Below are 27755 nucleotides of genomic sequence, written 5' to 3' on the forward strand. Positions count from 1 at the left end.
CTGAGAACCTTCTCTCCCCCTGTTTACCATCTATTTCCCCTCCAACCCTAACCAAGTGATGTTTTTACTCATTGCATTTTTAAGACATTCTATACCCACTGTCTGCAGTTAGATTGCAAGTCTCTTAAAACAGGATCCTTCAGTGCTTTTGCAAATTTTACCCAAGTGACTTTGGAAAATGAGACTTAAGCTCCTGAGTCAGGTAGACATTTTTGGAAACGTTCCCCCCTTGCTAATTTCTATTTCAAGAGCCTAAATTTGTTCACCTTCCCAGGGCATGGTGCAATATCTGTTTGCTTTTCCATGGTTTGTTTTTTGTTTTATTTTTGGTTGAATAGTTGGGGGTGAGGTGAGAGAGGCTTTTCTTCTGGGGGAAAATCTGGGAGGGGATATCTGCGTGGCTTAATTTAACTTTTCTTTTTGTCCATGAGTTCCAATTGCTGTGTATGGTTTTTATAACGAATGTGTGCCCGGAGTGCTGGATGGGTACATTTATTTGAATTGTAATAAATAGGCATAGTGCTTTACATAGATTATCTCTGGGGCTATGGAAATAATTAATGGCTCTGACTTTCTACTTTCCAGTGGGTATTTAAAGTTGAAGCTCTTGGCTTTCTTTGGTCCAGACTAAACCTAACATTTGGGGTGGGGCCCATCTTTTGTTATATGTACATACAGTACCTAGCACAGTGAGGCCTTGACTGGGGCTACTAGGTTCTATCCTAGTTCTCAAACAACACACGAGCCCTGCCATCTTCGCCAGTCTTCCAGCTCTCCAATGACATGTCAGAATCATAGAAATATAGGGCTGGAAGGGACCTCCAGAGGTCCTCTTCTCCATCCTCCATCACTGAGGTATGACTGAGTATGCCTAGACCATCCCTGACAGGTGTTTGTTAAGAACAGGTTGGACGATCTCCAGTGGCAGGGATTTCAGTGCTTAACTTTCCTTATAGTTAGGAGGTTTTTCCTACATCTTCCTTGCTGAAGATGAAGTCTTTACTTCTTGTCCTACCTTCAGTGGACATAGAGAACAGTGGATCACCGTCCTCTTTATAATGGCCCTTAACGTACTTGATGACTGTTTACCAGGTCCCCCACTCAGTCTGCTTTTCTCAAGGCTAAACATGCCCCCTTTTTGTAACCTTTCCTCACAGGTCAAATTTTCTAAACTTTTATCACTTTTTCATAGCTCTCATCTGGACTCTCCAATTTGTCCACATCTTTCCTAAAGGGTGGTGCCCCTAGACACAGTACTTCCGCAGAGGCCTCACCAGTGCCGAGTAGCACAGAACAATTGTCTCTTCCATACGACACTCCTGTTAATACACCTCAGCGTGACATTAGCCTTTTTTGCAAGACATCATAGCCATTGCTGTTACACTTTCACTTGCAGCAGCGTTTTTATTATTAATCCCAGGAAATGTAGCTGTACACAGAGGCTGTGCAGGGAACAGACCCTGTGCTGCTGAACAGTATTGGCTCCGTGCAGCTGAGTGTCAGAACTGCTGTTTGAGGGCTGCATCAAATAGCTTGAAGCTTTAAGGCTTGACCAAGCATCAAGCCAGCACATCTTCCAAGTTTCTGTAATAGTCCCAGTAAAGCAGGGCCTAAATATAGCATCTTTGCAGAAGTGTCCCTTTATTTTTTCCCCTGGCTGTGTTTATTTGCTTCTGATTTTACATTTGCTCTGTTTAAAAGAGGGCAGAGGTTTTCTATATCCTAATGAAATACTTCAAAGTGCATCCAACTGCTGTATGAAAGAGGGGTGATTAATATAAGTAAATAAATATTCTATAATGGGAACAAAGATACAAGGCTCTTGGCCTTTAGAGTTACCAGCAAGCCACAGCTGTGCTAAGTGCAGGAGTGTGATGATGGTTCTTGGTGCGTAGCATGCTATTCAGCAAGAGGATTAGGTGTATGCATACAGATGGCACTGCATGGGATATAAAAGTGACTGTGTGTCTGGCTGATCATTTCAGGAACACCTTTCTTCCACCACACTCCCTTTAAAATGGTCCGCCAGGTCAGAAACCAAGTGTAGTAGAAAGTGATGTCGGATTGTTCCTGCATCTTGCAGACTTTGCTGACCCCCAGGACTGGGGTTATTTCAGTCCTTTCCCCTTTCCAGAGCTGTGTAGTCAGGGTGCTTGGGGCACATGCTTATTTGCAATACGGTTGTGTATGAGGTGAACTCCATTTGGTAATGTTTTGCCTTGTGTTAGAAATCCAGGCCCTTGTGTGTCACCCATGGTCTCTGGCAGTGCTGTGGGAGCCATCACGTTCCTGGGCTGCCATTTTTGGGTTTTGCCATTAGCAAAGCCCCCAATTTGCCATTAGCAAGACCCCCAATTTGAGCAACACTGGTCTCCCTCGTGAAATCTGTATGGCATAGGGTAAAAGCACAGAAAAGACCAGATTTCATTGTCCGTAATGTGTTTTTCATGGCCATGAATTTGGTAGGGCCCTATTCATTGTGCCACGAGTATTCACATGTCCCTCCCTGAACTCTCAAAATTTTGTCCAAACAATACTCTGGGCTCAGCGTGAAACCTGGGGAGGATTTTCTGGGTGCCAATCTGTTCATTGGAACAGCCAGTTCCTGCCAGCTGCAGGTGCCCTATTAAGGGTTCTCTTCTTAGCCACCTATGGATTTGGGGTTGCTTCTGCCTGCCAAAACTTGGGATTGAATGTTGTCCAGTGCTGAGCCACTGAGAGATAGCAATGACAAGGATGACGATTAAGCACCTGTCACAATCATTTGATCTGTTCATTGCTCTGGCAGTCTGCAGGCTCTTTCGAGCGAGTGCCCTCATGGGGTGCCAGAGTTAGTGGAAAGAAGGAGGAGCTGCTGATTGGTGACTGAAACAATGGGAGGTGGTGTCCAGTTCCTGCCAGCTGGGTAAGCTGCCTCGGACTGTTCATTAGCCGCTCCTCTAACAGCTCAGGTTGGTGGCTGATTCAATGGCAGCCTTGCAAGAGCTGCTCTAACTGTACCTGTTTATTTTCCTTATTAAATCCACTTGTTCTGGAGCAAAATGTTGCTCATGGCGGATCCCAGCCCTGGTTTCTTAAGTAGGTCATTGCTGTGGTGAATAATTGATTTGTTTAGGCTTGAAATGAGAAACAGGCCTTAAGTGCTGGTGTCAGATCCTGGTGATTATGGCAGCTCAGTCCTTCTGGATTCTCAGTGGCTACGCCCAGGGAAGGACTCACCGCCTCCAATGGGAAGAGAGAGTGGGAGGCCAGTGGAAGGTCAGGAAGAAGCTGTTTGTAAAACAAATCAGAGAAGTTTCTCTTGACAGTGTTGTGTTTAAAGTATCTGCTCTAGAGGTGAGTGGTGTTTAGTGGTTAGATCATGGGGAATAAGAGCCAGGACTCCTGGGTCCCATTTCCAGCTGTGCCACCTGCTTGCTATGTGACTTTGGATAAGTCACTTAATTGCTCTCTGCCTCAGTTTACCCACCCATAAAATGAGCCTAATAATAAAAGTACCTATCAAACAAGGGTTTGAGACTTAATTAACATTTGTAAAGTGCTTTGAGCTCTGCTGGAAAGTATTGTTGTGACCTGGGTTATGGGGAGCAGCTTAAAGCACGGGGACTTGAACTGAGGTATTAACAGCAAGGAGCTTCATCATTCATTGTTAGGGCCCTACCAAATTCATGGTCCAGTTTGGTCACTTTCGTGGTCATAGGATTTTTAAAATCGTGCATTTCATGATCTCAGATATTTAAATCTGAAATTTCACAGTGCTGTAACTGTAGGGGTCCTGACCCAAAAAGGAGTTGTGTGGGGGTCGCGGTACTGCTACCCTTATGGTCCACACTGTTGCTGGCAGCGGTGCTGCATTCAGAGCTGGGCAGCTGGAGAGCAGCGACTGCTGGCCAGGGGCCCAGCTCTGAGGGCGGAGCCGCTGCCAGCAGGAGCACAGAAGTCAGGATGGCCTGGTGTGGTCTTGCCACCCTTACTTCTGCGCTGTTGCTTTCAGAGCTGGGCCCTTGGTCAGCAGCCGCTACTCTCTGGCCGCCCAGCTCCGGAGGCAGCAGTGCCGAAGGAAGGGTGGCATGGCATGGTATTGCCACCATTACTTCAGCGCTGCTGCCGGCAGGGCACTGCCTTCAGAGCTGGGGGCCCGGCCAACAGCCACCGCTCTCCGGGCATCCAGCTCTGAAAGCAATGCCAGAAGCAAGGGTGGCAACACTGCGATCCGCCCTGAAATCACTTTGTAACCCTCCTGCAACTCCCTTTTGGGCCAGGACCCCCAATTTGAGCAACACTGGTCTCCCTCGTGAAATCTGTATGGCATAGGGTAAAAGCACAGAAAAGACCAGATTTCATTGTCCGTAATGTGTTTTTCATGGCCATGAATTTGGTAGGGCCCTATTCATTGTGCCATGAGTATCCACATGTCCCTCCCTGAACTCTCAAAATTTTGTCCAAACGATGCTCTGGGCTCGGCGTGAAACCTGGGGAGGATTTTCTGGGTGCCAATCTGTTCATTGGAACAGCCAGTTCCTGCTCCAGAATGTGGAGGGGCTGTCCTCAGGACAGGTTTCAGAGTAACAGCCGTGTTAGTCTGTATTCGCAAAAAGAAAAGGAGGACTTGTGGCACCTTAGAGACTAACCAACTTATTTGAGCATGAGCTTTCGTGAGCTACAGCTCACTTCATCGGATGCATACCGTGGAAACTGCAGCAGACTTTATATATACACAGAGAATATGAAACAATACCTCCTCCCACCCCACTGTCCTGCTGGTAATAGCTTATCTAAAGTGATCATCAGGTTAGGCCATTTCCAGCACAAATCCAGGTTTTCTCACCCTCCACCCCCCCACACAAATTCACTCTCCTGCTGGTGATAGCCCATCCAAAGTGACAACTCTTTACACAATGTGCATGATAATCAAATTGGGCCATTTCCTGCACAAATCCAGGTTCTCTCACTCCCTCACCCCCCTCCAAAAACCCACCCCCATACACACACAAACTCACTCTCCTGCTGGTAATAGCTCATCCAAACTGACCACTCTCCAAGTTTAAATCCAAGTTAAACCAGAACATCTGGGGGGGGGGGGGGTAGGAAAAAACAAGAGGAAATAGGCTACCTTGCATAATGGCTTAGCCACTCCCAGTCTCTATTTAAGCCTAAATTAATAGTATCCAATTTGCAAATGAATTCCAATTCAGCAGTTTCTCGCTGGAGTCTGGATTTGAAGTTTTTTTGTTTTAAGATAGCGACCTTCATGTCTGTGATTGCGTGACCAGAGAGATTGAAGTGTTCTCCGACTGGTTTATGAATGTTATAATTCTTGACATCTGATTTGTGTCCATTTATTCTTTTACGTAGAGACTGTCCAGTTTGACCAATGTACATGGCAGAGGGGCATTGCTGGCACATGATGGCATATATCACATTGGTGGATGTGCAGGTGAACGAGCCTCTGATAGTGTGGCTGATGTTATTAGGCCCTGTGATGGTGTCCCCTGAATAGATATGTGGGCACAATTGGCAACGGGCTTTGTTGCAAGGATAAGTTCCTGGGTTAGTGGTTCTGTTGTGTGGTATGTGGTTGTTGGTGAGTATTTGCTTCAGGTTGCGGGGCTGTCTGTAGGCAAGGACTGGCCTGTCTCAGTAAGTGCCAGGTCACAGAGAAGCTCTTGTTGTGTTCTTCTGCTGCCTGGATTGCTGGCTCAGGCCTGGGTCAGGAGATGAGAAGAGAAATGGAAGGTTGGGGTGACAATAATTACAAACTCCACAACCACCACCCTGGACCCTCCCTCTGAGCAAAAGCGAATGTGAAATTACCCCAAATAATTCATCTCTCTCGCATTCACACAGCATGCATAGTCGATCTTGACATTTTTCATGCACCTGGTACCAGGGAATCCTCTAGTAAATCACCATCAGCTTAGGGGAAAGGAAAGGGGGATCTTCCAGAAAAGTCAGAAATCACTTGAAAAGTTGTTTCCCTTGTGACTAGCCCTGTAGTTTGTTCCTTTGTTACCAACAGTCCTCAGTGGACTGTAACACAAAGACTTGTGTGGGGCCTGCAGCACGGAGAGCAGCTTGGTTGTGTTTTCACAGGTAATTCCTTCTCACGCTTTTCTCCCTTCCCCTACCCACCCATTGTGCAGTCCAGCTTCTGAACTGCTGCTCTTGTAGAGCCAGCAACGTGGAAATCACAGTTATGTGCTGTGTGCTCAGACAGCCAGTCTCTAATCTGAGTACCAACTCTCCTGCCTAGCTGGTCCTAGATCAGCATGCAGTCTATTTGCTTGTGGTGCTGAGCGCTCTCAGCGCTTGTTGAAGTTGGTGTGGGATGTGGGAGCTCAGTATATTTGAAAATGAGACCATGGGCTTTTTTCTACCCGGCCTTTGTGCAGGGCTATTACTTCGAACTAGTGTGTGACTGGCTGACAGGGGCACCTTCAGCAACTGCGCTTTTAGTGCTAGCATCCACGCAGACCGCTTCACTTTGTGGGCACCCTGTTGGAAATGGGACAAAGCTTTGTTGTTGTATTATTTATGTGGGCTGTTACAACTTGACTCTGCCTGTTGGAGCCTTGTACTTGCAGTCCCTGGAAAAGGGGACTCCTCATAAGCTACGTTGCAGAACGGTGTAGTGTGTTCCCTCCTCCAGATGAAGGTTGTGGGCTGAAGATGCATCCCCCGCCCCTGAAACAGCTTCTATACCTAGCTTGGGCTGCTCTGTCAAATGCAGTCTGTCCTCACCAGTGTCATAGTCTTAGGTTATTACATAGCTGCTTCTTGCAAGTGTATCCAGGCTAAAGTGGAACCACTGCCTTCCTTCCCAGAGGCCCCTGGGAAACCTTGCTACCCAGCCTGTGTCCTCCAGAGTTCTGTTGTCACAAGACATGGGCTCCTCTTGGATTGTCCTTCGCTCACAGCTATTTGATCTTAATGGTCTTTGGAAGCCTTCAGAGTAAAACAGCAGCCCTTGGGCAAGCTATAGCTCTGTCTACAGTACAGAAATAACCCACTGGACCAGGCTCAAACTGGGGTGTGGAAAAGGTATTCTTCCAAGCTCTGCCCACAGAGTAAGACCCACACATTCAAAATGCCAGAATGAAATGCTATTTTCTGTAGCTTGGGCAGATATTCAAAATAAGATCATGCAGCTCTCTGGCCTCCTTGGGCTTGGCTGTCTCTTAGTGAGGTTCAGATAAATCCATGGGCTGTGAGCTCCTCAAGATTGTTTTCCACCATGGTGTGGCTCCAATGTCCCGCTGGAGTCCTGGGGCTTGGCTCCTTCCTAGACTGAGTAGATCTTCATAATATGATCCTCCCTCTCTCTTTTTTTTTTTTTTTTTTTTACATGCTTTGAGGAGCAGAGGAATAGTTAACCATGTTGACATTTAGAGTACCCTCATTGGCACATGAGTGAACACCCATTGGAATGAATGGGACAGTCCACGCTTCAGAGCTGGTTTTTCATGATCTTTGGACTTGTCTACACATAGAGCACTGCAGGGGCGAAGCTGCACTGAGGCTTGGTCTTTATTACAGAGTTAGGTCAACATAAGCTGCCTTGGGTCACCCTAACTGAGGAAGTGACTATGAGAGTCAATGTTGTTGTAGTTAGGTTGACGTAGGGTCATTGTGGACACTGTGTTGCGTACGTCGACTGTTACTGGCTTTCAGAAGCTGTTCCACAATGCTCCACACTGACACTACAATCAGTACAAGTGCTGCTGATGAGATGCACACCGCGGACACAAGGAGCAAAGTGTAGACATGCACAAGCAATGTAATTACTGCAGTGGCTATAGGCTAATGTAATTTAGATCGACTTAATTTTGTAGTGTAGGCATGCTCTGATGCAGCTGTGCCATTGTAGCGCTTAGTGAAGACACTACCTTCACTAATGGGAGAGCTTCTCCCATCGGTGTAGGTACTCCACCTCCTCAAGAGGCAGTAGCTATGTCAATGGGAGAAGCCCTCTTGTTGACATCACACTGTCTACACCGGGTGTTAGGTCAGTATAACGGTGTCACTTGGAGGTGCGGATTTTTCACACCCGAGGGACATAGTTATACCAACATAAGTATGTAGTGTAGACCAAACCTCAGGCAGACATGGCTGTATTGGTTATACTCAGGTCATGTTTTCAAGGTTTTCTTTATAGCTGTAACAACTTGAGACTTATCCCTGGTCCACACTACAGAATTACTTTGATGTAACTACATCACGTGAGTGTGAATAATCCACACCTCTGAGTGACCTAGTTGTATTGTCCTAAGCACCAGTGTAGACAGCTACTGCTTCTTGCAGAGGAGGATTAACTAAGCCAGTGAGAGAAGTGTTTTACGTGTAGGCCTGACCTTACTTTGTTAATGAAAACAGATTCTGGAGAACAAGAAGGAAGCCACTACATACTGGCTAAGAACAAACCGTGGAGTGGCCCCAACCACGTTATAACAGTTTCCTCTTACCTTGGTGCAAAGCAAAAAATAAACAAACATTGTTAAGCCTGGTAGGAAGCCATGTCCTACCGTGAACATCTTCCAGCTTTAAAAAATGTTTCATAGAATCATAGGGCTGGAAGGGACTTGAAAAGTCATCTAGTCCAGTCTGCCTGTTTCTGCCTTTGTTATAACACATTCAGTTTCCCCTTCCCTCTCCACCATGTTTGGGTCACAGCTGTGCTCAAAAAGATTTGTTATTGTGGTGTAGACGGACAGGGCCTATCTGTTCAGTGACACATGAGTTAGTTGTTCTAGGCAGAGTGATAACTCAGTGATTTTGTTTATTTATTTGTTAGTCTACATACAAATAAGATCTCAGTGTCTAGATGTAGAGCCTAAACAGGAATAGTGTCCAACTTTATTGGCCTCTTGGCCTTTTAATTTTGCCACATTGACTAGAAAAATACCAGCAGAGCAAAGGTGATCCTGATGGGGAATGGAGATTGAAGGTCTGGAAACAAGCTAGTTTTCTTATCAGTCCTGTTGATGTTATTGAATAAAATGTAAATCCCCCCCCGCTGTTACGGGAGGGACCTTCCTTCCCAACTCTCAGACCCATGCATTCCTTTAGCACAAACCCATGTTCGTACAGACACTTTCCCCCTTGCATGGCAGGAATTTCTCGCCGTTTCCAGTTAACTGCAGGAAATAGGCCTGCTCCTGGATGGTAGTGGCTTTTATTTATTTAATTTTTTTAAATAACCTCTGCTGTGGCATTTGTTCTATTTTCTGTTCGTTTTTTAATCCCTTCGGTCTCTCCAGCAGCTGACACTGCAGTATTTTGTTTGAAGTTAGGAGGAGACGTGAAGCTCTCTGTGGAAACGGCTGCAGGGAACACGGTAGGAAGCAGCATGCTGGTTATTGTTTCGTCTGTTCATCTGCTCGTCCTGCCAAAGAATATATCCTCACCAGCTATGAGACTCTCAGCAGCTCCAAAGTGGGGGGCCAGTACATGCTGTTTCTTCTAGGCTTTGAGTTACTGGATTTTCTGAAACCAGGTACTTTCTTGCAGAAAGGAAACTAAAACTATCTCCGTTCCTAATGCAGCTGCTGCTGTTCTGAAATGGGTTGGCTTGTTTTTGTCTCTCTTGTAATAATAACCGCATGTGTTAGTTTTTGTCCTGTCTCTAGTGAAGCTGATGCTGCTCACCCACTGTGGTTTTGCTCCTACTCCCATTGAAGTCAGTGATAAAACTCCCATTGGCTTCCAGGGTGCACAGCTGTGTGTGTGTTTGTGCATGTGTGTCTGTCTGCCTGTGCATGTATCATCGCAGTCAAATTGGCTTTCCATTCTTGATGACTGGGTTGCAGACGTCCAGTGCCTTAAAACTTACATTAAGCTTCTAGACTTACAACAAATGAAAGCGACTTGCCCTGATGCACAATCCTGAGCAAGAGATGGGAAAGGAAACGAGTCCAGCTCCTGACACTTACTCTGCTGAGAACATCTAAGATGCATACTGCCAGTACAAGCTGAACATGAAAATGTCTCCAGTCTAACCTTGAAGGCTGCCAGGAATGTAGAAGAGCAGGGGAGGATTCCAAAGGCATGGGCCTCGATGGAAAAGGCCGTGCCTCCTGCATTCTCCAGGTTATGGTCAATTGGGAAAGGCTCACATTGACTTTAAAGGGCTTTGGAGCAGGCCCTGTATAACTGGATGGTGAGCGGTTTCAGTGCAAGAAAGAGATTTCTTTAAATGATCAGGACTCTCATTGTGAAATGATGTGGGGGGAAACTGAGGAAGGAGGAAGATGGCAGGAACTGCATGAAGCTGGGACATAACCTGCACTTGAGTCAGGAGTGGACACAGGCTTAGCCCCTAACACACTGTGCAGCTCTGTGCTGGGTGCACAGTGCCCACCTCTGACAGGTAGCTGACGGAGTCTCTCTCTCCCCATTGGCAGCGTTTGTATAACTTGCCGTTCTAACACTGAAATTAATAGAGCAGCACGTAGTCCCTCAGGTAGACTTAATCTGGGCTTTAGATGCTGATATGAAAATGTTGGAGCTCACTAGCTAGTAAACAGACAGCCCATGGAATGTGGGCATCACCAGCCGTCTCCAAGAAAGACTGTGGCTGCGTCCTGCAACATCTAGGGGTGGCTTTTCAAGGTTAGCTCCAAACAAGGAGCATTGCATCAGTACAGCTGAGAGGCTACAGCTGTGCGGATCACGGTGGTGACTTTGCATATCCAGAAGAAAAGACCACAGCTTCCAGATATTCAGGAGATGGTACAGAGCCAGTTATGTGTGAGTGGAGCTTGCTAAACAGCTTCTTTACATGCTAATACACTTGCCCTATCTATGGAAGAGATACAGTGCCCTAGGAGCAGAATCTCCTCTGATTCTGTTTAGCATCTCCGCTTTCTCTTCCTCCAGCTGAGCAGAATAAAGCCACTGGGATTTGACATGGCAAATATGCATCCCCTTTCCTTGTGATATTTGATCTTGGCTATAGGGAGAGATTGGCCTGCAGTGTGTTTATGGTGTGTGAGTCTGAGCTGGGGTAGGGGGCACGAAGGCTGAATCTACGTTTAAAATGCGACAGTGGCACGGCTGCAGCGCTTCAGTGTGGACGCTCGCTACTGCAGTGGGAGAGGTTCTTCCGTCAACCTGTTGCTGTCTACACTGGGGGTTAGGTCAGCCCAGGATGGGGATTTTTCATACCTCTGAGTGGCATAGCTGGGTTGACCTACCTTTCCAGTGTAGACCAGCCTTCAATACCATCAGCCCCTTCCTCCTGCACTTAGGGGAGTGATGCCAGGGAAACAAACAAAATGCTTAATGTTATGCCTGAAAGTGCTTCGTGACTCTCCCTAGCACCTTGCACAGCTGCATTCACAGAACATGGGGTTGGCCTCCACATCTGGTTATTCTTGCAGAAGCTGAGTGCTGAGTTTGAATCCCACACCAGACCGCAAGCAGCTTCCATTGTAGGGAAAATGGTGCCATGATATATTATAATTTTGGTTTTGGTGTCTTCTTGGTCTGGCAATAAACAATCTAAAGACAGCGTTAAGGTTGAGAGTACAGACTTGTAACTTCAGGGTAAAAAAAATTTACAGGGACGTTATCCCCGAACCAAGTGTTATAACCCAGGGAATTCAGAGTTGTGGTTAAACTTGAAATAAATCCAATTATATTAAGGTATGGAAGTGCACAGTCAAGTTCCCAAGGAACCTTAACTGTCTTGTAGTGACACTATGCATTAACTGTATAAGTATGACGACATATTTTAATCATTTGTGGTTCCAAATGAGATTAGGCTGATTTTTAAAGACCTATTATATATTTTCATATTTTCCCCTGGAGTAAGACAAGTGAGGAGGACAAGGGAAACAATAAGAGCATGCAATTACCTGGCTTTATTATAATAATCCCTTAAAGATCACATTCAGTACCTAAATGTAGGTGTGCTGGGGTGGGGTCGGTGGTGTGTGTGTATGTGTGTAACTGAGAAGAGGTGAGTGAAGGAAGTTAGAGGGCATGAAGAGAGCAAGAGACACTGGAAGAGGAGAAGGATCAGGAGATAGGTATGCTAATGGCTGGCACAGAGAAGGGAGAGGGCACAGGGTAGAGACACAGGTCAGAGGGATGAAGGTAGATGCTGGGGGGAGGCAACGTAGGCTCATCAGATCAGTTGGAAAGCAGGCAAAGTGAGATGAGTGTCAATGAACCCACCTCGTGGTGACAGAGGCCAGAGTCCTGCGGTTTGTGGAGTGAATTGAGTAGCAGCAAGGGCTTTTGTAGTCCACCCAGTAGCCCTCCAGGCATCTCACCGGTACATGGAAGGGAGGGAGGTAGGTAGGCAGGCAGGCCTTCTTCTCACCCCTAGAGTCCTGGAGGTAATTGGTGGGGATGTGAATGAGGTGGCATTGGCTGCTACAGGATGCTGTGAAGGCTCGTCTCCATGCCTACTGCTGCTCTTCTGAGTGGGCAGGAGTCTGCGATAGGCTGCCCCTTGTATCAGGGAGGAGAGACCCCCAATGATGATTTGTTTGGGATGATTGGGGACCTCCTGGGACCTGTTGTTTCTTGACAGACTGGCGAGTATCTGTGGGAAGGGGAGGCGGGCAGACCCCACTGCTCACTTCCCCTCTCCCTGGCTGCTGTACCTTTGAGGTACGGAGAGCTGAGTGAGACAAACACTTCCAGCCTGTGACTGGAAAATAAACAAACTGGGTTGAGTCTTCGTGGGATTTAGCAGCGGAACATGCACTGCCATGTCAGATCCCACTGCCTGACTGTGTGAAGGGGCGCCCTCAGCTACCTGAGACACTGGGCAAGAAACCTGCCTCCTTTTGTCACTTACAGTAACAGCATCCAGAGCAGCTGAAAGTATCTGTGCTGCTGGCTTTAGCCTCTTCGCTCAACACTCTTTCCGCTCTTCTGGAGAGGACTTCAAAGCTTCACAGTCTGGGCCACACTGTGCCAGCCTGGGTTCCGAGGGGTCTGAATAACCTAGTTTCCCTAGCACAACCGTCTTTTTAATCACAGGGTGGGAAAAGACAAATCTACTTCGGTTATCAGCATCAGGCCTTCTCTAGTGATCCCTGAGTACAGGAACATGCTGCTTCCGTTGGTGGGGGTTAATCTCCCATGGGGAGTAAAAGCAGAAAGCTCCTCCTGCCCTGGGACAGTGGAAAACTCCGCAAATGAGTTTGCACCCTGTGCCCAGAACAAACAGTAGAGAGAAGAGGTGGGATGGTAATAATAACTATATTTTGTGCTTGTACAGTGCATTCCAGTTTCAGATCTCAGATACTCTGTGAATGCTAATGGATTCAAACTCTTACGAGGAAGGGAGAGAGGGCAATATTAGACCCATTTTACAGCGGGGAAGCTGAAATACAAGAGGTTAAGTGAATTGTTTAAGGTGACCCAGGAAGCCTGGGGTAGAGCCGAAACTAGAACTTGGCTCTCCTAGTCCTAGTTCTGTGCCTTGCCTTTTCGTAAAGAGAGAGAGCAGTGTGGGACAGAGTGAGTTCTGGAGGTCAGAGGTGTGGAGACCATTCCCTAGAGTGTAGGGTAGAGAAGGTACATTGATTCAATCTAAACTAAATTAGCAGAGAGGCTTGTACCAAAAGATTTCAGAGTCAGCTCCTCCATAAGCAGTAAGTAAGTAGACAGTAAATTATCCAGTGTGGCCATCGGGAATGGAAGAAATATTCCTGCCTCCAGCTCTGCATAAAGAAAAGGAGTACTTGTGGCACCTTAGAGACTAACCAATTTATTTGAGCATAAGCTTTCGTGAGCTACAGCTCACTTCATCGGATGCATACTGTGGAAAGTGTAGAAGATCTTTTATATACACAAAGCATGAAAAAATCCCTCCCCCCTCCCCCCCCCCCTCTACTGCTGGTAAGAGCTTATCTAAAGTGACCACTCTCCTTACAAAGTGTATGATAATCAAGGTGGGCCATTTCCAGCACAAATCCAGGGTTTAACAAGAACGTCGGGGGGGGGGGGGGTTAGGAAAAAACAAGGGGAAATAGGTTACCTTGCATAATAACTTAGCCACTCCCAGTCTCTATTCAAGCCTAAGTTAATTGTATCCAATTTGCAAATGAATTCCAATTCAACAGTTTCTCGCTGGAGTCTGGATTTGAAGTTTTTTTCTTGAAGAATTGCAACTTTCATGTCTGTAATCGCGTGACCAGAGAGATTGAAGTGTTCTCCGACTGGTTTATGAATGTTATAATTCTTGACATCTGATTTGTGTCCATTTATTCTTTTACGTAGAGACTGTCCAGTTTGACCAATGTACATGGCAGAGGGGCATTGCTGGCACATGATGGCATATATCACATTGGTGGATGTGCAGGTGAACGAGCCTCTGATAGTGTGGCTGATGTTATTAGGCCCTGTGATGGTGTCCCCTGAATAGATATGTGGGCACAGTTGGCAACGGGCTTTGTTGCAAGGATAGGTTCCTGGGTTAGTGGTTGTGTTGGCTCTGCATAGCAGCACTATCTCACCTCTGCATGTGTGTGAGAGAGAGAAAGCAGTCTGATTATGAGTGGGTTGAAGAAACTTTTGAGGGAGAAAGTGCTTTTGCCTAATCAAGGCAGGAAAATGGGATTAGAGCCCTGTACGGAGGCTGATATTCTATTTGAATAATGCCAGTCTGAAACTCTAAATAACAATATTTTGCAAACTTGTCAGGCTAGAAAACTGTACAAGGGCCACATGAAAAAACAGATAGCTTAATTAGAGGCCTTTAGGTACCATGGTGATAGATGCTACAGTAAAAGCTTTTTTAACAGGCATGCTGGGGGAACGGCGGGGGGGGGGTGCCAGTAAATTAAAAATGCCAGTTAACTCAGAGGGAAGGGTTTGGAGTGCGGGGTGGGGGGAGTGTGCGCAGGGCAGAGGGGTGTGGGAGGGGCTGCGCGGCACGAGCTCTGGGAGGGAGTTTGGGTCCGGGAGGGGGCTTAGGGCACGGGGTTGGGGTGTGGGAGGGGGCTTAGGATGCTGGATGGAGGGACGCTCATCTCCAGCAGTTCCCTGTCCCCACTGCTCCTGGCGGAAGCAAGCAGGCACGCTGCCTCTGTCTGCAGATGCGACCTCTGCAGCTCCCATTGGCCATGGTTCCTGGCCAATGGGCTGGGAGATGCAGAGTCAGTGCTCAGGGATGGGGGACGGAGGCAGCGTGCCTGCAGAGCCACCTGGCTGCACCTCCGCCAGCAACAGCAGGGATGGGGAGCTGCTTGCAGGAAACAGCTGGAAGTGAGTGCCCCCTGAACCCTTCCTGCACCCCAAGCCCCCTCCCAGACCCAAATCACTCCCAGAGCGCTCCCAGCAGCCCCTCCGGTTTATAGAGTTTGCCGATTGGTGAAGTGCCAGATAAAAGAGACTTTAACTCCCACTAACTTTCCGGATTGGGGTGACCAGATGTCCCAATTTTATAGAGACAGTCCCAATATTTGGGGCTTTGTCTTATATAGGCTCCTATTACCCCCTACACCCATCCCGATTTTTCACACTTGCTATTTGGTCACCCTATTCCTAATCCAACATACAATTCCCTCCCCAGCAGCCATTTGTCCAGACCAACTCCACTGAGTCACCAGGGGACTCTGGAAGGCCTCTGTGCAAAGGCCTCCCTAAAGAACACGTGTTTGCTTTTAATTTTCAGTCCTGTGGTTCTTGCACTGTCTAGCAAACTCCAGGGACTTGGGGAACTTAGGGTAGCACCACAAGGGTGTTGGTGGTTCAAGGCCCCTGAGGCCTATTAAAATAACTTTGTCATGGGCCCGTGAGGACCTACGAGGCCCAGGTCTCAGGCACTGCAGTTATTTAACTGGCTGGTGTTTGGTACAGTACAGGGGTTCACTTCTGCAGTTGGTTTGTTGGGTTTTAAGTGTATCATTTGTATAAATTCCCCAGACACACCCCACCCCTCCCATCGCGAACAAGCCCCTCATCTCTAAAGGTTTATTTTGTGTTTCACACAGTGTGTGCATTCTTTTCTGGAGTGAGTCACAGTTTCTTGGAGATGCAGGGTTGTCACCTGTCCAGGTTTTCCCAGGGGATTGCTGGGTATATTTGGTAGCTGCTTGTCCTCATTACATTGGCAGAACCTAAATAGTGTTGTGGAAAAGAGTCCAACTCAGTCCTATTTGTATTTCAGCCTGTATTTAATGCACGGTCTTAATGCTGGGCTCCTCATACCTCCAAAACAGAAGGGTCTGTCTTCTGTGTGGTATCTAAAGCTGGAGTTATTCACTTCACATGGCACTGTTTGTATTGGGCTCCCCTTGTTACAGTACATGCTGATTTATAGAAATCTTTTTTATTCTTTTGCAATGTATCATTTCCCCCCCTCAATAGCTTGTAAAAGAAGGGCAGTAATACTTGGGAGTGGGGAGAGAAGTAAGCTGTAGCCCTGCAGCTTCAGGTCCCATGTTCAGTAGCCCTAAGGGGACATTTCTGGGCAATTTCAGATAAATGAAATTGATCACTGTGCAGAGGATAAATAAGAGAGCTATGTACCACTTAAGCTCTATGGCTTGGGTCTCTCTTCAGTCAAATAGGTCTTGTGCTGGCTCCCTGCACAGTGGTGTATTTCACTCATTGGGTACATATGTATGTGCAGAGTGATCAGAGAGGATTATTAGGCTACAGCAGAGATGTTGGGCAAGGTGTTCAGTGTGTGGCCTTCACACTCCACTTACAGCAGCCTCCTGTCCTCCTCCAGCACAGGATGCAAACAGCAGTTCTCCCATCTGCCTTTTCTGCAGAAGTTCACTCAGTTTTCACCAAATGATGGTTAATTTGACACTCTCTCCCCAGACTTGAGGAATTAATCAGGAATCTAAGAAGGAGGGGGGTCTTTTGGGGTTGTTTTTTGTTTTTGGCAGAAGGCTGTTCGCTTTGCTCTTAAGATCTTTCTTTCCTAGTCTTCCTGTTGCTGAGAGGTCTGGAGAAACCCTGGATTTCCATCCTAGTGTATGTCAGTTTATGAAGTCTGTATCATTGCTAACGTTCATGGAGGCCTCATCTGTATTGATTGTGCTAAGTGGACAAGGTTCATTGCCCTGACCCATCATACTCATCTTAGGAAAATGAGGCACTGCGAGACATAATCAAGGATTGGCAACCCATGGAGGGCACCCCACAAGAATCTTGCTAGGAATTCTTTAACACTTTAAAGAACGTGATGCATCAAGCACAAATGCATCAATATTTAACATTATGCAATAAGGGCAAAACCCAGGGATATGAACTGTGATTAAGTAAAGAAGAATTTGTTATGTATCAGAAAAGGCTTTATTTCCCAGAGTTGATAATGAGTGGAATAGGGTGTCCGCTTAACAAGCGGGAGTTTGTTACACTTAAGCCTGGGATGAAGCTGAATCTCGCTATCAATAATTGTGGATTTGCTGAATACTGACAAGGTATGTGTCCTTGTTGGGAGCAGGGAGTGGACTCGGCCTATGCTTATCTCCTTCCCAGTTCTGTTTTTAAGCTAAGCTTTTTCTCTACAGATGCTTCATTCAGTGGAATACCACCTAGTTATGCCTATGATGCAGACCGTGCCGAAGAACAGCGGCGACACCATGACATGATGCCCTACATTGATGACTCTCCATCCTCCTCACCCCATCTCAGTTCCAAGAGTCGGGGCAGCCGAGATACTCTTTCCTCAGGGTCTTTGGAGTCCACAAAATCAGTGAGTCCTTTTTACTCTCTTTAAGCATGGAATCAGCATGGTGTGTGTGTGTGCGAGTGAGACGAGCATTGGGCCATGAGCATGGGAAGGAGGACTGAGTGACATATGATAGTGGTACCTGCTAGGAATGAAGCATTTATGGTTAAAGTGGCTTTCATGTGTTAATCCCATGTTTCATGGGTGTGTAACGTGTGTACAAATTTAAGGCGAATTGTTCAGCCTCGCTCCTGTGAATATGTAACCCTGTTGAATCAGTGAGATTACTCAGTGAATAAGGGCTGCAGAATCAAGCTCTAAATACCAGCTGGTGCTTTTAGAGAAGGTCTGGGACCAAACACAGTAAAAAGACATGTTGAGGGGGTACATGGTAATTATGATTTGCGACCAAAAAATATTGGGGGAGGGAGGAACAGGAGGGGGTTGGAAGGGAGTGAACTATGCTTAGGTAACTCTCAGACTTTGACAAGTAAAGTCAAGTTTTGAAGCTTGGAGGACAACAGGAATTAAAATTGCCAAGCGGTGGTGACGGTGCGTATGAAATAGATGCTTCTCATTTAAAAATGTACTGTGTGCGCTCAGTAGCAGCTCATGTGACCCCCTGCAATAGACCTTAGAGCTGACTGGATCCATTGTGCCCATGTGTAAATACTTCCAGGAGGGAGTTTTTTTAACCTTAAAAGAATTAATAATCCCCCTCCCCCTCCCAATAACTATACGGGTAATTAATTCTTGTTCAGTCAAATTTAACTGTTAGCTCAGTGTGATCCACTAGAAACTAAACGCAGCTGCAGACAGCAAGGGTTTTCTTCCAAAGTAATGTTTATGACCAGAAACCAAAATGGGTTACTGACTTAGGCAAAGAGGTGTAATGGAAAATTCCCCGGCCTGGAGTTCCACCCTGTCCCGTGACTCTGGGTGCAGGGCCTGACTTTCCAAAAGGCGTTCCCACCCCCTACTTCAAAGCTGCCAATTTGCAGTCCTTCCCTGAGCACCTGTTCCGGAGGGTAGGTAAAGCTGAGCTGAGTGTAACCTCTCAGGCCCCTGTCCCACTCGCTGTCACTACAGCACTACCCATCAGGAATGGGGTTTCTGTTCATACTTGAGTTCTTGGTTTTCTTTATTACAGAAATTTAAAAATGGGTGGGAAAAGAGAGCAAAAATGTAACTAGAAGGATGAGAGGGCTGTGACAGAAAATCCCAGCACGGGCATTCCTGGGGCAGCCCTGCCATATCCTGCTGGAGCACCTGGGTCATTTCATTCTGATGGAAAGAGTGCTAACATGCATCAGGGTGGAGCTCCTTTACTTCCTGGAGTGACCACTTGCTGCAGGTGCTGATGTCAAAGTGGCTTGTTATAAATAGAGTATGGGGAAATCTGCTTGTACCTATTGCTTCATAGATGAGTGGATAGCTGTGTTAATTATGGTTAGTTCTTGTCCAGCACAGTACAATTGCCGAGAGAGGGAGGGACCCCAGCACTACCTCAAACTCCTGACCTTGAGCTGCAATTAAAACTCCTGATTACACTGTAAGTAATCTGCAGATATTGGTGCCAGCACGTGTGAGGAAGTGTCAGCCACAGGGATTACAAGGTTAATTTCAACCCTGTTACAATATTTTACAGCCACATTAATTCCCTCGTTACTGCAAGTTGCAAAACCACTTGTCATCATGGTTGCGCTTGCAGCTGCTTTGGAGAAGGTGTCACTGTAACAAAGTATAAAGTGCCCAACATGGTGCACTGGGGCAAGCGCACAAAACGTATTTGACCAGAAGCCTGTAAAGCTGTAACATGAACCTCCTGTATTTCCTTTCCCACAGTCGCTGAAACCCAGAAGATGGTGTGTAAATAGAAACTTTCTCCTCTATAAGTAGCATTGTTCTTCTGCCTGATTCAGTCACTGGTGTCTAGGGTGACTTTTCCAAATTCTCCAGTCCCCCCAGTTTCTCTCGCTGGTTCTCAGTCCCATTCTCCTTGTCCAGCCACTAACAGCCTCCCCTACCTATCCCCCGCTCCCAGTCTCCTTACCCAGCCCATCACAATCTCCCCTCCTTCTCCCCCAGCTTTCAGCCCTAATCTTCTTGCCTATCAAGTTCCAGACTCCAACACCCCCCTCCCCCACAATTCTCAGTTTATTTACCCATCCAGTTCAGTCTCCACTCTTCCCCAGTTTCCAGTCACAGGTGGGGGGTTTTCTCCCGCCACCCTCCAGTGGCAGTGTCTCCAGGCTCCTTGGCCAAAACTACTCCTTTCCATACCCCAGCCCCATGATCGGTCTCATTATATTGGAGTCAGGTGGCTTCCTCCTCCACGCCCCTGAGAACCTGCAGCGGGAGAGAGCACAGAAGAGACAGACGCCCTGTTTTCAGTACCAGTGCCCAGCCCCACCCTAGCCCAGAGCAACTGTGAGGAGATGGACTGTTCCTGCATAGTTCTGTCACACGTAGGAGCTGTGGGGACTGGAAATGGAGCGTGCTTAGTTTCTGTGAGGAGATGGTGCACACGCTGTTTGGCCTGCAGTAGAGGCGTGAGGAATTAGAGCGTGTTCTTTGTGTATAAAATCTTTGGAGATTTTTGCTGCTAAACTCTAAGAAATCTCTACTGGCAGGTGCGAACTGAGATTTTTTTCAAAGGTCAAATTTGGGAGGATTTTGACAGGAACAGCACAAGGCATATCCCTGACGCAAAGACCACCTCCTTGCCCAAATTTCAACTCCCTGCTCCTGAACATCGAGTACTCGAGCTTCTCAAAAGAAAAGCTTACCAGACTCTTTTTTTAACATTGCCAAGCAATGTGGTTTTTTTCCTAGCCTCATTCTTGGAAACTGCTGAATCATTTTGTCTGAAACTTTTTGGAAATGTTCAGCCTGAGACGTACAAGTGTTAGGAAAATTTCAGCCCAAATAGTTGAAGTTTGGCAAAGTTGAAAACAGGATGGAATAATATGAAGTGTGGGGCAACCTTAATAATAGGCAGTTCTACCAGCCTTGCCTATAATATAGAGGTTACATTTGTATTTGGGAGTGGGAACTGGAGTTAGTAGCTGGGAGTAGGTCAGCATAAAAGGAGCTTACCTCTGGGTATATAAGAGTGTTGGGGCAGCCAGTGGCACATGTCACTAAAGGAGAGTTCTGACAGCTTGGGATTCAAACTGGGGCCTTGTTGCTGGAAAGAAGGGTACAGGAAGGGATAGAACTCAGAGCAGGTCAGAATAGGGTGGGGAGTTCCCCAGTCTTGGTGGTGGCTATTGGGGGGCTTGTTATGATGGAGCGAGTGTTGCATCCTCTTGAGGTGAGGGAAGGAAGCAAGGGGAAGAGAAGAGGGACAAGAGGAGAAATCTATCCGCAAGAACTTCCTGTCCCCAAGCCGCGCGCCAGCCAGACACATGCAGTATGTGGAGCTGGGTTGGGTCACGTCCCTGGTGTTCCCCATCTGAACTGCTCCAGCAATGCAGGGATGTAATGACAATGTGGGGTTGAGGGCAGGCATGCTGCCCCCAGAAAAATTACAAATATCCATTTCTTGCATGTTTAGATCAGTTTTATTCCAAATCCAATCTTTTGGATTATTTCTCTCTCCCTCTCCCCTTACAAGGGGTGGGAGTGTCAGAACTGGCCTCCTTTCCCTGTAGAAGGAGGAAGCTGGGTTGTGAATGGGGACTTCGGCTGGGATGCCCCCTCTTCCCTGGTCTGGTTCAGCTGTGCTAACACCCACTTGCAGGGAAAGAGCCAGAGGCTCCCTAGCCAGCAGAGCCGGCACTAGGCATAAACAGACTAAGCAATTGCTTAGGACCCCGAACAGTTCAAGGGGGACCCCCTATTCACTTTTTATTATGTGTTGGGGAGGGGGAAATATTTCTGCTTAGGGCCCCCAATGGGCTAGTAATGCCTCTGCTACACAGGCTCCAGCTCCCCCTGCTGCTCCTGCTGACAACCAGAGAGGAGCAGCAGCTCTGGGGGAGCAGATTTCCTCCAGAGCAGGGGGAGTTCTCCCTTTGCTTTAGCCAAGTAGGGGGAGCTAGATGTTAATCCCTGTATAGAGTGCTGTCAGCTTCAGCCCACCTATGGTAATTTCCCCTGGCACCAGCTTTTAGATCCCTTTTTCTCCACTGGTGCCTACATCTCTGCGGTTCCTCTGCTGGGCACCTGTGTCAGCCTGCTCTTGTAACTGTCTGTGCTCTTTGAGGAGTCCAGAACGTCCCTCAGACCTGCAGACAGTGCTGCCCCGTCAGTCCTCTTTGCTTGCTCTGGATCCATCACACTACCTCCCATTCAGTCTGCTACCCCGTCTTTCATTTGTGCACTGAGCCTTTAGGTTCTCAGGTCCTCTCACCTGTCCTAAAGTGCCTAGCACTGTTGTTGCTCTGCAAATAATAAATGGTAAGCAGAGGGCCTGGATTCAGGCCTTAGCAGGGTAAAAAATCCCCATCCCAAAGTGTTTAAAGTCTTGCCCCTCTGTGAATGCTTAAGGACCTTAAATAGTCTTTAAACTATAGAGATTACTTTTTTTTTAATTAGTCTTTGTTCTCCTCCTGCTTTGTGATTCATCAATCCTGAGCTCAAGCAGGAAGCAGAGGGTTTTAAATTCCCCAGAGCCTGGTGAAGGTGAGTGCTAGGAAGAACACTGAAGTTACTGTGTAAGGCTACACTTCTGTGTTTAAATCACCCAGAACTTTGACTGTTCCTGCCAATATAACCAGGGCTGGAGTTCTGGAAACTAGTAGCGTCAAGAGTTGGAACTCCCTTTTATAAAGCTGGCCTCTGACTGGTGTGACAGGCTCTGCCTCCCATGCTTACAAAAGTCCTTTATTGCAAATTACCAAAGCAGACGCTCTCTGGGTGACCGTCACTGGAAGGATGACCTGCACCAGCCTAGGTGGCGCTTCCTGGGAGTCAGAGAATATCCTCCAGCAATGTGAGGGAGTGGGGTGCAAGCTACCCCACCTGATCTGCTCCCAACTGTTGACTCCACTTCCCACTGTGGCACCCCTGGGGCAAAACACACCAGGTTTTATTTCCCTACAGACCTTGTTCCATGTTGGAGGGGACAGGCAGGGCACCTCCTACTCAGGTTTGCACATGGAGCTGACAGGATCTGTCAGGGAAGAAAAAGCAAGGTGACTTCTGAAACTGCATCAGCACCTCAGAGGATCTTGTCCCCAGCGCAGCCCTATGGCTTTGCTCTGCCTCTGTCTGCACATCTTTCTCCAGCACCTCCAAATCTGCCCCCTCCTGCTTTCTCCCTGTTTCATTCTGTCATTTCCCCTCAGACGTTCTCGTTCCGTCTCCTTCCCAGTTTTGTTTGTGATCTCTCTCCTGTCTTCGCTTTCTGTTATCGCATCCATCCCCCACACTCTCTTTCTCTCCTATTCTTTCTTTCTCTTTGCTGTTTAATGGCTTTGCCTGGATGTACAAGCCCTTCCTGAGGATAGCTGGCACACACAGCATTGATGTTATAAATAATGTTGGCTCCTCTCCCTGCTCCCACCCAGCCCTCCTTGCATGAAACAGGGCTGGCCTGGTTACAGAATGCTTCCCTGTTTAACATCTCCCAGACAATGAGACACCCCCAGCCTATTAAACAGAAGCCTCCAAAGATATTTACATTTTAAAAACCATACTTAATAATTTTTCCCTTTGAAGGCTGCCAGCCTCTCTCTGAGACTCAGAACCATCCTTACTGGAAACTTCTCCTTTGAACATGCTAATTGCGTGGTTTCTGAAAACACTCTACCAAAGGGTGGGGAGAGATTTAAAGCTCCCTTTAATACACCCACTCAGAGGCAACATTCCCCTTCACAGGGAGATGCCAGCTGGGACTACTTTGTAAAATCTTATTCATCATGTTTCCAGATTCTTAATTCGTACGCTCCCAACCTTCACAATAAAACGATTATTGCTGTTAATTTAAACAACAGCCAGAAAGCCCCGAGTCCTTTAAATAGATTTGGGAAGAGCTGTATCTGTCTCATCCTTGGGGCTGGTGAATCCCAGGCTTGCAGTAATTGAATATAACACACAGTGCCAACCTGGTTAGTAAACTAAAGTACTTAGACTGACAAGTTGTAAACACATTCAAAACCGCCCTGGCCCTGGGCCAGCATATGCAGGGTGTATAACATCCAGCACTTTTAACCACTCAGACTGGCCTGGGTTCAGGTTGCAGGATTGCGCCAATGGGAGCGACTCAACATATCAGCTTTGAAATCCCCAGGAGAGCGTGATGCACAGTCCAGCTGTGGAGGAAACGCCAGCCTGTGAATAGCGCTGCTGGCGAACGATGCTCCTGAAGCTCTTGTTCTAATCAGTGCTCCCTCTCCCTCCTCCATGTTCTGCCTGCAGCTCATGGAGGGCAGGAGCAGAGAGCACTGATTACAAGCTTGTTCAGAGCTTCACAGAGAGCGCTCCCACGACTGACAGATGGGATCTGGCTGCTGCCAGGAGATGCTCTTACAAGATACACTTATTTTTAAATTTGTGGAGGAGTGTAGCTGAGGGGTGGGGGGAGGAGGGTTAGAAGGGAGGAAAGGGCTCAGGGAGGGTGCTGAGGAAAAGGGGGAGGGATAGAATCAGGATGCTTGTTGGACACCTACAGGTGAAAAATGGGCCAAGCCAGCATTAGAGGAAGCCCAGCATCCACCTCTCCCCAGGCCAGGCAGGGAGTACATTGCTTTCCGCCATGTGCTGCTCCTGCACCCGACTGAGGACTCCCCATCTTTGGCTGCACTTTCGTCTTGTAGGAGCGCTGCTGCTTGGCCGGTGTGAATTTGGTAAATGCAGGGCCTACTCCCCACCCTCCTCTGCAACAGCTGGGTGTGCTCAGACTCAGAGTTCCTGCTCCCTGTGAGTGGAGGTGAGGGAAGGACTTCCTAGTCCTAGCAGATTCTCCTCTCCCCCATGTGTGGCAAGGGGGCTGTTCTTCCATGCCTCTGTGCTGGGCATTCCACTTCTTTCTCTACCTGGACTGCAGAAGTAAGGCAAGGAGTGAAGCTCTGGTCCCAGGGGCACTGCCCTCATTTGTTAGTTGCACCAGGCGGAGCAGAGAGTGCTCTTGGAATTGGTGTGCACCTCCCTGCTCTGCCTCTTTGCTTCAGTGGGGGAGAGGGGTGTGGCCTCCTTGCCCACGCCTGCTCACCACTTTGACTCACCACTGATGAGAGGGTGAGACCATTTCCAGTTCTGCAGATGGGAAAGGAAACAGCAGTTGGATGATCGAAACTAACTCCCTGTTCCTGCACCAGCTGAAGTCTGGTGCCAAATTCCCTGTGACTTTCCTGGGCCCAGAGTACATTTCCCTGAGTGGGATATAAAGAGTGGAGGATGCAGTCCCCCTTGGAGGGTGAAGAGGCTCTGGTGCTGGATCCTGATTCGCTTCTGGTGGCGAGAGCTGCCCACTCAGTAAGGTACTAGATAAAAGTGTCAAAACAGGGTGTCCTCAGCAGGAAATGTGCACTGGATAATCAGTTCTCGGGAGGGGAACGCTGAGCAGCAGCACAACCCAGACAGAAGAAACATGGTGTCTTATTGATCCCTGACAGCAGCAGGCGCAGCAGCAGCAGATCATCTGAATGAGCTCTAGGAATCTGTGTGTAAATGTCAGATACTGCCTTGGAAACCTTTAATGTGCTCTGTGGCTGTAGGTTCAACTCTCCTGGGGTTTCCTGATGCAGCTGCTGCACTGCAGCCGAGTTAGCCGGGCCACTTGGGCTGGATAGAACTGAAAGGGGACAAGAATCTTCCAGCATCACACTTGAAGCTGGTTACATAAAAGGGATTAAAAATCATTCCAAAGACTTTCAGAGGTGACCTCTCCATCTGATGTCTTTGGGGAGGCCAGCCACGGCAGAGCCCTGGGAGAGATGTGTGAACTTCTGAGGAGTAAATCTTTTTTAAAACATATATTTATAATATATATAAGAAATTATATATATAAATTGCTAATTTTAATATGTATATAAGAAATTTTAACAATCAAACCAGAAACTTCCATCTTTACCATCCGAGAATACCCAGTAGGGATTGTTAGAAGTCAGACCTATTCCTATGAATGGGAAAACAGGGGCTTCTAGAGCTGGAAGGGAAACTCTGCGTGACAGTAAATCTATAGCAATATTTTTGGGGTTAACTTAAAAGAGATTTAAAGGACTCATCAGAATCCGACTGTCTCTGTCTATAGAAAATTCATTATATCGCTCCTGTTCCACGACTTTGCAATTCCGTGCTTACAGATCACGCCTGGTTTCTCACAGTCCTACACTCTGTCATCAGGCTGGGCCTGCTAATGAGAATTACAGTGCCATATCAATAAGGTGCCAATCACACCATTTGCAGCAGGAGGGAGGTTGAAGCGGTGATGGGATTTGAACGTTTTTTGTGAAGTTACTTGTAAACATTGCAACAAATCCTTGGCCATCCAGGAGCTTCATGCTTGGCCTTATATTGCAGATCTGGGCCACTGGGCATTTCGCAGATACAGCCAGGAGAGGCCTCTGATCATTCAAATGACCTGGCCCTTTCCCCTTGAGTTGAAGAAAATCTGCTAAAAGTTTTAGACATATGTTTTTGTTGTGTGTTTGTACTGTGCCTAGCCCAGTGGAGCTGTGGTCCAGGGTAGGGCTCCTAGGCATTCCTGTTACCTGAGAGATAAATAATAATCATAAATAGTTGAGCAGTTCTGATTCTGTGTCCAGCTCAGTATAGTATTTAAGATGCTGTGCCTAATCACTGGTGTGTTTTCCTTGAAGCTTAAACTGTCTGCTGGATTACAAATTCCTGAGCTCCTCAGAAACTCCCTTTCAAGATGACAAAATACATTGTTTCTCTAAGAATTTCACTGAAAGGAGGTTGCAAACTCAAGTGCTTTCCTCTTCCATATCTTAGTTGGCTTGTGTATAGTTTTTACCAGTTTCTTTAGAGCAGCTTCCATCTGCCGTTTCCTTTCATGAGGTGCTGCGGTATTTGACACGTTGCAGAACTACCAGAGAGGAGCCATTTTAAGGTCTTTCACTCTCAAAAAGTGCTTACACAATTTAATAAACGTGCTAAAAAATATTGTAATTGTCGCTGAGCATCCCTCTTTCTTGGAGTTGCATATGGGCTCAAAACAACCTCATAATGGGACTGTTGCTGCAAACTTTACGATGAAGAGGCTATCCCCTCTCCATAATAAATCACACGTATCTCCAGAGCCCAAAACGAGGGTCTCCCAGCTAAAGGAGAGCTTTGTTAGATTTCAGATATGGAAAGACTGACATTAGGCCAATAGCATGCAGCCTACTGTCATATTCACATCGATCGCAGTCCTGTTCCCACTGACATGAACAGCCCAAACCCTTCTGATACTAACTGGGGCGGGACTGATCCCCAAACTATCCATGCACAAGCACCATAATGACTCTTCTAAACTACTCTCCTGTTTTCAAGGAGATTTGACTGTATGAGTGCTTGAGAGGGTTGTAAGAAGCTGTGTTTTGCGTTCGAGGGAGACCAAGAAATGTATAATAGAATTTCAAATAGATGGACATTTCTAATGACCTGTATTGTAACCATTGGACACTTTTTCTTCAAACTTTGCAGAATGGCTCCCCTTTACCTTTGAGATAAAATCTGGCTGTTTTCAGGCAAAACAAAGTTTCCAAGCCACAGGTTTATTGAGTTGCTAAAATGGGGTTTTATAGCAGACACGTCAACGGTGAAGAGGTTACCTCTAGAACAGAGTAAACCATTGATTTTTTTTTGATTCGGTGTCAACAATTGAAAAAAAACAATAGAATTTTCTGGGGTTTTCTCACGCTGATGAAAAACTTAAAAAATATGAATGAAATGACATTTTGAAGTGAAGTGTTTTGATTTTTTTCCCCTCATTTTTTATTTGGCTGAAAATATTTGCCGAATTTGCAGTTAGTTTTGGTTGCCCCCAAACTGCATGTTTTGATGAATTTATTATACATCACAAAAATGTTGCCCAGCTCTAGTTGCCAGCTCTCCATAATATCTATCTCTAGCCTTTATTTTTACTCACATGACTCTGAATTCTTTTTTCCTGTCTTTCTCTTGTCTTTGCATTTTCTCTTTTGGGTTGTCT

At 46.9% G+C, this 27755-nt stretch overlaps 1 protein-coding gene across 2 annotated transcripts in view; it reads left to right on the forward strand.

Moving 5' to 3' along the window:
- Window positions 1–27755, forward strand: part of BCR (BCR activator of RhoGEF and GTPase) — a 126368-nt gene that overhangs the window by 43407 nt on the left and 55206 nt on the right. For both annotated transcript variants that reach the window (XM_077834927.1, XM_077834928.1), the window contains one exon: window positions 17487–17671. In XM_077834927.1, the coding sequence (XP_077691053.1) occupies window positions 17487–17671 (185 nt within the window). The remainder of the gene's footprint in view (window positions 1–17486; window positions 17672–27755) is intronic.

Source organism: Eretmochelys imbricata, chromosome 15 (genome assembly GCF_965152235.1).
Source record: "Eretmochelys imbricata isolate rEreImb1 chromosome 15, rEreImb1.hap1, whole genome shotgun sequence".
Taxonomy (NCBI): domain Eukaryota; kingdom Metazoa; phylum Chordata; order Testudines; family Cheloniidae; genus Eretmochelys; species Eretmochelys imbricata.